The following is an 11,061-nucleotide window of genomic DNA, read 5'->3' as shown; positions in this document are numbered from 1 at the left end:
TTCAATATATTCAAGTCTGAGTTAGACAGATTTTTGATTGACAAGGGAGTCAAAGGTTATGGGGGGGGGGGGGGGGGGTGGTGTGGTGACAGGCAGGAAAGTAGAGTTTAGGCTACAATCAGATCAGCCATGATCTTATTGAACAGTGGGGAGGAGGCTCAAGGGGCCAATTGGCCTACTCCTTTTCCTATTTTTTATGTTCTGTGTTTTGGTTGTTAATTGACTCGGTCCAATACATCTTTGTGCAGTTTTGTTAGTCCTCAACAACTTGAAGGGAGATCTCTCGGGATGGCTGTGAAATGATGTAATCTCACCATTGTTCACAGTATCAAATTTTATTTGCTCAGATAAATGTTGACTGAAAATAATGAGATTTGATCTCACAGACTAGGATGAATGAAAATTATACAACTTTAAGCATCAAGATACAGGGCTTTCTGGACTTTCTATTTACAGTTCAAAATTATACCAATTTGCAACTAAATTATTTTTAGTACAGCACAATCCATATCTTAAATACTTTGGCTAGCTTCTCAATATTTCATGATAAAAACAGTGGGATCTTGAAATTAGTCAGCATTTCAAAACTTAGAAAACCATAGTAGAGAAGCACAGAGTTCCCATCCTCCAATCGCCATGTTTCAAGACAGTATAGTCATTTTGCTGCACTAGGTTACATTATTCCTTATTTTTGGTACAGTCGTATGGCTTCCACCAATGTGAGAACTGCAGCACTTTCTTCCTCTGATCATCAAAGTTTTCTCTGATTGGCTTCCTCCAACGCCTTGGCTCCAGGTCTAACATGCCTCCAACTATTTCCTTTAAAGAGAAAAAAAGCAGTTTATGTCAACCTTTCTTCTGCAAATTTTTAAAAATTGTATTTTTATCATCCTTGTGTTATTCTATTGTCGTTTTGGCACCCCTATCCCACTTGCATAATATTTTGACAACTGGGGTCAAGGTCAACTTCCTCCCTCAGCTCTGTGGTGCTCACTGAGAGTGCTCCGTGTTGACTTGCATTCTCCCCACTTTCTAATATGAAAGCAAATTACTGCAAATTCTAAGTCCCACTTTTTATAATGATTTTGTGACTGAAGAATTTAATTAGCATTGAGGCATCATTCTATTTTTGATAGCTTTGTTCTTTACAGTTACATTGTCTTCATTTGGATAGCTCTGGTAATGCAGTGAATTGCGGTCCCAAATCCATGGTTTCTGCTCTGTGTGTTGGTCGACAAAGTTGACATACTACTTGAGTAACTGAGATTAGTTTCTTAGGCAAATGCTTTTTTTTTTATACAACACAACTTTCATTAATTCTTTTGTTATAATCAAGTGCGGAGGGGTTGAAGGGTTTCCCTTTCCTTGTTTGACCAGAACAGATTTAATTCTTCCTTAAAGTGGATGTAGTGGCCAATTCAGTAGGTGTTTGATTACATACTTGCTGTGATCATAACAATAATCAATCGGACAGGTTTTCATGAGTTAACAACGAACTCTGCTTCTCTCTCCACAGATGCTGCCAGACCTGCTACTTCCAGCATTTCTTGCTTGTATTTCAGATGTCCAGCATCTGCAGTATTTTGCTTTAATTTTAGCAAAATCATCCTTTAGGCTGGTTTTAAATTTTTAACAAAATATTAATTCAGATCTCCAGTCAGTGAACCTAAGAAAATTATCATTTAACAAAACACATTGGTGTAACATTTCTGTTACAGACAGGTGGAAAGGGGTGTGGGTGGTTCCCACTATTCACCTCCCAACTGACCACATTCGTGTTTTGTTCAAAACGATGTGTTAGCCGCTGAGTGTCTTTAGGATCAAATAAACGGCCAAATGACATTTTTTTTTTTAAACAACCTACAGAAAAAAACTTTATTTTTACACATTCACCCACACACACTTACACAAGAATAGATTTCTTTCTTTTGGGCCTCCTTATCTCGAGAGACAATGGATACGCGCCTGGAGGTGGTCAGTGGTTTGTGAAGCAGCACCTGGAGTGGCTATAAAGGCCAATTCTGGAGTGACAGGCTCTTCCACAGGTGCTGCAGAGAAATTTGTTTGTTGGGGCTGTTGCACAGTTGGCTCTCCCCTTGCGCCTCTGTCTTTTTTCCTGCCAACTACTAAGTCTCTTCGACTCGCCACAATTTAGCCCTGTCTTTATGGCTGCCCGCCAGCTCTGGCGAATGCTGGCAACTGACTCCCACGACTTGTGATCAATGTCACACGATTTCATGTCGCGTTTGCAGACGTCTTTATAACGGAGACATGGACGGCCGGTGGGTCTGATACCTGTGGCGAGCTCGCTGTACAATGTGTCTTTGGGGATCCTGCCATCTTCCATGCGGCTCACATGGCCAAGCCATCTCAAGCGCCGCTGACTCAGTAGTGTGTATAAGCTGGGGATGTTGGCCGCTTCAAGGACTTCTGTGTTGGAGATATAGTCCTGCCACCTGATGCCAAGTATTCTCCGAAGGCAGCGAAGATGGAATGAATTGAGACGTCGCTCTTGGCTGGCATACGTTGTCCAGGCCTCGCTGCCGTAGAGCAAGGTACTGAGGACACAGGCCTGATACACTCGGACTTTTGTGTTCCGTGTCAGTGCGCCATTTTCCCACACTCTCTTGGCCAGTCTGAACATAGCAGTGGAAGCCTTACCCATGCGCTTGTTGATTTCTGCATCTAGAGACAGGTTACTGGTGATAGTTGAGCCTAGGTAGGTGAACTCTTGAACCACTTCCAGAGCGGGGTCACGTGACCGCTACTCCATTTTGAATGTAGTACAAATGTCCTTTTTCTAATGGTTTTGTTTAACAGTTGGAATGACAAGAATAGATAGATAGAGGGAAAAGGGGTAGTTTAGAGTCCAAAGTGAGACAAGTGTTTGTGGTTTACAGTAAACCTGTTGAATCTTCTCAGGAGGGAAGTCTTTTTAAAGCTGCAGGCCTGGATGTTTATAAGTCTTGAAGTTATTGAGGTGTTGTAGAGCCCAACTCAGCACAAAGCTGATGATGTGGATTTTGTTACCTTCACAGATGGAGTCTCAAAGTCACTTTATGATATCTCTGCTATAGTGTCTGTTCCAGTTGTTGTTCAGCAGCATTCTTCTTGCTTAGCTGGATCAGTTGCAAAACCTCTGGTTGGAATGACAGGCGTTGGCTTGATCTCCCCTCTCTCTCCAGAGGACTTCCTTTTTAAGGTAAAAATCTATCACATTAGAGTTTCTGTTAGGAGACACATGGCCTTCTCCCCTAGTGACCGCACAATGGACCAGGATGGCTACCGATTGATGTCTGAATGAGGACCATTCTGTTAACACAGTGCTACTCTACACCTATTCATTTTGGTTTGGGCTGTGAGCTAGTCTGCCTCCAGAACCTTTGTTAGTTCATTCATGTCGAAAGAGGTCATCAATATGCAATAGTGCTCTTTTCAATTTCAAAGGCATTCTCCCCAGAGCTATTTCAGACAAGGTTAACAAGTTCCATCTTTGCAGACAGGTTTGTTGATTTCCAGTACAGGAGAGAGGGGTCACGTGACCGCTACTCCATTTTGAATGTAGTACAAATGTCCTTTTTCTAATGGTTTTGTTTAACAGTTAACTATTTAATTCACAATTCTTCCATTTCACTGTTTATTTCATCAGGGCTCCTTCCGTGCGTGACACTTCTGTTTGCATAGAAGGAATCGCAGGAAAAAAAGAATGGGAACAGAAATTTAATGGAAAAATTAGGGGACTAAAAATTAGATAGCTCCCGAAAACGGATGCAAGGATCTCAATGCATGATTAACCTATGCCCATTCAAAGTAACGCAGACAGCACGCAAACTGCATGTAGCCGACTGCTAAGCGCACTGTCATGTGGCTGCATGCCTCACCTGGGGCCCAAGTTCAAGCAAGATAACACTTAAAGCCAGCCTGCACCTTTTAAAGGGGAGAAAGGGGTGGTGCATTCTGCAGCAGGGGCAGGAAATGTGCAAGAGGATTTAATGAGCAGGAAGAACCTAGAAAAATAGCAAGAGAACATGTCCCAAGTACTGTAGGCCTTGGTGCAGGAGATTAACAGGAGGACAGACATCCGCTTCCCTCGGGGTGGGGGGGGCATGGGTGGCTAGGAGGACCTCCAGGCAGACACTGGGAAGGCAGAGAAAGCAGGCAGGTAACTGTTGCAGTCAATGCCAACAGTTTAGCCCCAAGAACCCGGATGCAGTGCTGCAAGAAGTTTAATGATCTCACACGAGTGGCAAGGTCAGTGAATGCATCCTCATGTGTCCTTTCTTTACAAATAAATCTCTAGCCTCATACACTATTCCATCCTTACAAATGAAGTACCAGCCTCACACACTGCTCCATTTTTTTTTTTTATTCGTTCATGGGATGTGGGCATCACTGGCTAGGACAGCATTTATTATCCATCCCTAATTGGCCTCGAGAAGGTGATGGTGAGCTGCCTTCTTGAACTGCTGCAGTCCATGTGGGGTAGGTATTCCCACAGTGCTGTTAGGAAGGGAGTTCCAGGATTTTGACCCAGCGACAGTGAAGGAATGGCGATATAGTACCAAGTCACGGTGGTGTGCGACTTGGAGGGGAACTTGCAGGTGGTGCTGTTCCCATGCATCTGCTGCCCTTGTCCTTGTAGTTGGTAGAGGTCGTGGGTTCGGAAGGTGCTGTCTAAGGAGCCTTGGTGCGTTGCTGCAGCGCCACTTGTAGATGGGACACACTGCTGCCACTGTGCAATGGTGGTGGAAGGAGTGAATGTTTGTGAATGGGGTGCCAATCAAGCAGGCTGCTTTGTCCTGGATGGTCTCGAGCTTCTTGAGTGTTGTTGGAGCTGCACCTATCCAGGTAAGTGGAGAGTATTCCATCACACTCCTGATTTGTGCCTTGTAGATGGTGGACAGGCTTTGGGGAGTCAGGAGGTGAGTTACTTGGCACAGGATTCCAAGCCTCTGACCTGCTCTTGTAGCCACGGTATTTATATGGCTACTCCAGTTCAGTTTCTGGTCAATGGCCCCAGGTGATGAGAGTGGGAGATTCAGCAATCATAATGTCATTGAATGTCAAGGGGAGATGGTTAGATTCTCTCTTGTTGGAGATGATCATTGCCGAGCACTGTGTGGTGCAAATGTTACTACCACTAAAATTGTGCAATCATCAATGAACATCCCCACATTTGACCTTATGATTGAAGAAAGGCCATTGATGAAGCAGCTGAAGATGGTTGGGTCTAGGACACTACCCTGAGGAACTCTTGCAGTGATGTCCTGGAGCTGAGATGATTGACCTCCAAAAACCACAACCACTGTCCTTTGTGCTAGGTATGACTCCAACCAGCGGAGATTTTTCCCCTTGATTCCCATTGACTCCAGTTTTGCTAGGGCCCCTTGATGCTATACTCAGTCAAATGCTGCCTTTATGTCAAGGGCAGTCACAGTCACCTCACCTCGAGTTTAGCTCTTTTGTCTGTGTTTGAACCAAGGCTGTAATGAGGTCAGGAGCTGAGTGGCCCTGACGGAACCCAAACTTCACCACAACCACTTCACTCAGCTAGCAACAGTCTTTATCAACCGTGACACATACCTCAAATTCATAGCCTCACTTCATCCTCACATACTTAGCACTGCTACAAGCTACACATTAAACCTCTCAGCTTGCACACAGGTGCCAGCTCTTCAGAGGGTGAGGTCGCACTCAGATTCTGCAGCAGGAGACACAAGATGAGGACTTCTATGGGGCAGTGTATGAAAAAAGGCTGATCAATATGCACAGAGAAATGCTTGGTGCATTGACAGGCCTGACAGAAAGCCTGCCATCACTGTCAAGGAGCATGGAAGAGTCCAGCTCTAATACAGTTAAGGGCTTTGTGCAGAGTTTGGTGCCTATTCTTTTCAGCATGGAAGTGGCGGCCAACACCATGAGAGCACTTGTGGACCTGACCATGATGCAGCTTCTGATGGTCGATGTCTCAGCTTCCATTGCAGCACAAGCAGAAGCCACCCGTCTGATTGCTGCAAAGGAAGCTCAGATTGAGGTCATGAAGTCCCAGTTTGTAGCGATGCAGATATAGACTGGTGCCATCATGGCTGCATATACCAGCGCTCAAAGGAGCTTGCAGGGTCCCACAGCAGTCCAGCAATATGTGCTGCAGCAAATTACTTGGATTTCTGATGCACCAACCTGGTGGAGTGGCAGTGGCTCTATGAAGCAGAAACCTGCTGTCTGAGGATGATAGCATTCGTGCTCCCACCACTCTCACTCCACCTTGCTGTCGTCTGTCAGTCAGCCAGCCAGCCCAGACTGCTACCACTCATGCCGAGATAGGGCAGTCTGAAGCTGGGCCTTCTGGTCCCACAGATGCTCGAGGGCGACTTGCAAGGCCATCTGCAGTTTCCCCCATTGAAAGTCAGCAGCCTTTCACCAGCCATGTTGTAGTCACTGGGGTAGTACTGCATAGCAGCAATAGGACATGCAAAGGCTTATTGAGGACAGACACTAAGGGAATGCACAAAGGTGAATAGTTGAGCTTGTATGGAATATTCGATGATTTGTTGGATCAGGTTGGTCTGGAATGGTTGTTTTATGGTGGCTTTTATTTCAGGATTGTGGCCAAGATAGTGCTGTGATGGCTCATTACAGAGGATCAATCAGACGTGGGACCTTTGCACAATGGGGATCTGGGGCTGTATTCACAGGGACCCAGAACTGAATGAGCTCATGGAGAATCCATCTGAAAAGTGAATGTGGCGGTTGGCTCCTCTCGTCCTCCTCTTCCTGAAATGGTTATCAAATCCCTGGTGACAACGGCTGTACCCTCATGATGATCAGGTTTAGGAGGATGTAGCAGACCACTACTGATCAGACACCTTCTCCAACGAGTACTAAAGAGCTCCTCTAGAGCAGCTGAGGAAGTGCAAGCATTGTTTTCAGCATCCTGATTGTCTGTTCAATGATGTTTCTCGATATATGCATGGTGGCCAAGTGTGGTTGGGTTGCGGAGGGGAGTCGTGACCCAGACATACAGTGGATAGCCCCTCACCCAGAAATCACCCTCTGGTTTGACATGATGGTTGAAAGATTGAATGAACAGCGGACTGATGCAGAATGAATGCATCATGACTACTGCCAGGATTCGGGCATTCACCAGCATGATGCGCTAAGTGTGGTCACTCACCAAAATAACATTGTGAGTGGTAATCTTTGCAGTTGCGGGATATCTCTGCATTAAAATGCAGTGCCTGCGAAGCAACATGTGTGCAGTCAAAGGGACCCTATACCACAGGGAAGCCTGTTATCTTGGCAAAGACATGCACGCTCTGCCTGCTTCTCTCTGTTCAGAGAGAACACAATGAAGTCCCCTCTCCTGGCATAAAGAGCCTCTGCCACCTCTCTGATGCAGCAGTGGACAACAAACTGGGAGATGTTAGGTATGTCACCCGTTCCAACCTGGAAGGATCCCAATGCGGAAAAATTAGGGACCACGGCCACCTTCACAGACACTGGCAGCGGCATCATTACCCTGCTGAGGCTGCAGATCTGGTTCCAAGAGGTGGCAGAGTTCTGAAGCATCTCCTTTGTGAATCGCAAATGACGCAGACACAATTCCTGGCTTAAATGGAGGTTAAGAGAAGTGCTCCTGGAAGGCCCGATGTTGATGAGGCCTCCGGCTGAAAGCCCTTCTCCTACTCCTCCCTCTCTGTGCAGCTTCTCCTTATTTGCTGCCTCTGCACCATCTACGTCCCATCCTGCAGTCGAAGGAGGACAGCTGCTATAGCATCGATGACTGGGAGCAAATACTTGCAGTCACAACCAACACCTTCTTCAAGTACAGCATGACTCCCTGAAGACTTTACCAACTATAACCAACACCCCCAAACATCCAGCACTTCCACAAACTCAAACAGAGCCAACAGAAAGTAATCAGCAACAAATCTACAAGTTGATGATGATCCTTTAAATAGAGCTGGTGGGGGCGCCTTCCTGCTGCACTGTGCGAGGTTAAGAGAGGGTGTTAACCAGAGAGGCAAAATCGAAAATGGCGTCAAATCAGCATTACACATTGCCTGGCGTCACAATCTTCCCACTCTGCATACTTCCGGTGCACATTTCATACATCCTAACCAAGGTGGCATTCAGCTCAAATGCCATTTTGGTACCAAATTGGCACTCGCAGCACCAAAACTATGACCACAACTGAGCTCAATATTGCGGATATGAAATGGCTTTGATGGGGCATAAGGAGAAAATAGCATGAATCGGGAAAGGCTATTTCACCTCGTTGGGGAATCAATGACAAGAGACCTTTATTTTAAAATCATTACTAAAAGACTAAGAAGAGGAGTTCGGAGAAATGTTTGTTATGCAGAAGTTTGTTTGGGGCATAGAATGCTTTCCTATATACAGAACTGGTTGAAGCAGAGACCATTGAGTGAATTAAGGGAATGTTGAACAAATATTTGAAGTAGAAGACATAGGACAAGGGGAAAAATGAGGTGAGGGATTTGTTTCAGAGTGTTCTGGAAAAAAACACCAGCACAGATATGACAGACCAAATGGTTCTAAGGTTCTATTTGCATTCCTGCCACTGGCACAGGAAGCATACTGCACATGCCTTAGCATGACACAATGCCTGGGAAATGAGGACACAGTGCATATAGGTAGAATCACACATTTGCAGTTCCTCAAACCTGGCCAAATGATGCCTCAGTCCTGACAGATTACCAGGAGTGTTACTGTGTTTAATTATTTATTTGACTTATAAATATGTTTTATTTACTAGATATTAGCAATTCAATAGCCATCAAAACCAAATGAAAACATTCTGTTCCTCTAGCATCTCAGCACTAAAGGGATTTAAATCACACATTTTGTTGGAACTGTATATTTTGATGAGTACCACTGATTTCATCAAGAATTCTTTGAAAAAGGCAGCTTTTAAAAAAAAACCTTTAAATTGCAGGATTAAATTAGACTGTTTAAACAGACTTGCAGAGCTAAAAGTAAAACTATCAAAGTTAACATGGAGGAGTCTGTAAGTAGTTCCCTGAAATCACCTGGTGACCAAATCATCATAACTCACACAGCCTGTCACAACAGCAACAAGAACTTATTATTTGAAAGACAAATTCAATATACCATAATTAGCATGACATTCCAGGCAGCCAATTTGTTTACCATTTTATGAGTTTTTCTACTGATTAAATTTTTGCCAAGATGATTGATGGAAGCATCAAGTTCATTGTTTGTGCCATAAAGCTCCACAGCAATACAAGTTACCAGCAATTAAGGATTACCTTTCCAAAATAAAAAGGAAACTTCTCTTCATTTTCAATGACGTGAGCAAATCCCCCTTGGAGACCAAAATCCACAGAAAAATAAGGGAGCCCTTTAGGAACCTGAAAAAGTAATTATTATTAATATTGATGAGTATTCTTATGTAATATTGACTTTGTGAAGTGTAGCTGTCTGCATCGAAATGAAAACAGGAAATATCAGTGTTGAAATACTCAAGGATTGTTGGTTTGTTCTGGGTTCAAGTCTGGTCTAAACTGTAGTCAACAGAGAGGATACTTTCACCCTGTGAAGGTCCTATATTAAATAAAAATGTGCAGTTTGAACTCAGTGTTAGTAGGGTTCATATCCCATAATTCCACACAAATTTACCTCACTGGCATCTTCAGTTAATACAAAATATTCACTAAAAAGTTAAATTTTTTTTTTTTACTACACTTGGTTTTCTATGGAAACAGGTTCTGGTATATTAGTACTAATATCTCAGTGAATATAATGACTCAAAACCGAGTATTCAAAACTCCCAATTTTCCATTCCTCCCTGTATGACAGCACCTAGCTACCCACTGTGACAGCGTGGGGGATCACAAGGCTGATCCTGTGTGTTACAAGAGGTTTTAATTTAGCAATAAAATCTTAGAATTCTGTGTGTTTTAAACACTGAAAATCCTTTTTTCAGTTGACATGCACACCTGCAAATAGTTGGAATTTTTGGATGTTGACTTTCTATACAATAATAGGAAAAACGAGCAGTTTCAAGGAAGCCAGCCAGGGGATTTGACCTCCTAAGAGCAACACTTTAAATAACAGGGGAGACTCTCGGCCTGGTCACATGATTGGCTCAGGAAGGCTTTTTGGTTTCACTTTGGACTTTTAAAAACCATTGAGTTGGACAAAGAGTAGGCATTTGAAACTTAGACTTTATCTGCTGGAGACTACAGAAAAAGACCTCTCCCTGTAAAGGAGACTTGAATCCCTTGAAAAGAAATCCTGCATTTGAAAGGTGACAGATTCCTATTGCCTCCTGTCTCTGAAAAATTCCTTCATCCAGTGTGGTTCTAGTTGCCTCCTGTGTTTGGACAAATCCTGGAACCTGCAGAAAGTTGCTACTGTTGTGTTTCTGCTGTGAGTCCTGAGCAGACCGGTTGCTTCACCCCTGCTGAAAGACCTGTGTGACACCTGCTGTAGTCATATTGCCTTGAATGCCTACCCATCAAAGACTGTTCAACAACCTCACCTGGAGACACTTAGAGTGGCATCTGACTAGTTGATTCTGGGACACCTCACCCAACTGAGATTTCCTATCAGAACATGACAACTGATTTATTTTTATTATTCCTTCTATTCCTAGAAACAGCTGTAAACCAAAAAATCCTTTTTCCCTGGTTTACTGTTTTTTTAAATGTATGTGTGTGCATGCATGAGGGCTAAGGACTTTGCATATATACAGATTTATCTCATTAGTAGTTAAGACTTATTATTTATTTTCTAATAATAGTTAATGTTGTTGTTTAAAGAAACCTGGTTGGTGTACTTTATTCTGGGGGACAAATTTGATCTGCTGTGACTTGTGGAGTAGTGAGACTGAATTAACAGTGGCATTTCTCCCCCCTTGGTCATAACATGAGCTTGATCCCTCCAATGACACAGCACATTACAGGTTTCAATGTATTGTGCCAGTAAGATAGTGATGTTAAAATTGATGTTTTTTTTTTGAAGATATAGTTTGCTATCACAGGTGCATGTTAGCAGCAAAATCCAACCCAGCAA

The 11,061-nt window shown here is 43.6% G+C and overlaps 1 protein-coding gene across 3 annotated transcripts in view; it reads right to left on the bottom strand.

Annotated features, from left to right (window-relative positions):
• Positions 1–304: 304 nt before the first annotated feature.
• The window catches only part of cwf19l2 (CWF19 like cell cycle control factor 2), a 231,319-nt gene continuing 220,562 nt past the window's right edge, over positions 305–11,061 (bottom strand). For all 3 annotated transcript variants that reach the window (XM_068033738.1, XM_068033739.1, XM_068033741.1), the window contains exons 17-18: positions 9,294–9,395; positions 305–819 (exon numbers count right to left, since the gene is read on the bottom strand). In XM_068033738.1, the coding sequence (XP_067889839.1) occupies positions 679–819; positions 9,294–9,395 (243 nt within the window). In that variant the 3' untranslated portion in view covers positions 305–678. The remainder of the gene's footprint in view (positions 820–9,293; positions 9,396–11,061) is intronic.

Source organism: Heterodontus francisci, chromosome 6 (assembly GCF_036365525.1).
Source record: "Heterodontus francisci isolate sHetFra1 chromosome 6, sHetFra1.hap1, whole genome shotgun sequence".
In the NCBI taxonomy this organism is placed as follows: domain Eukaryota; kingdom Metazoa; phylum Chordata; class Chondrichthyes; order Heterodontiformes; family Heterodontidae; genus Heterodontus; species Heterodontus francisci.
Note: the sequence above shows the minus strand (reverse complement) of the source record. Positions and strands in the feature narration are given on the sequence as shown.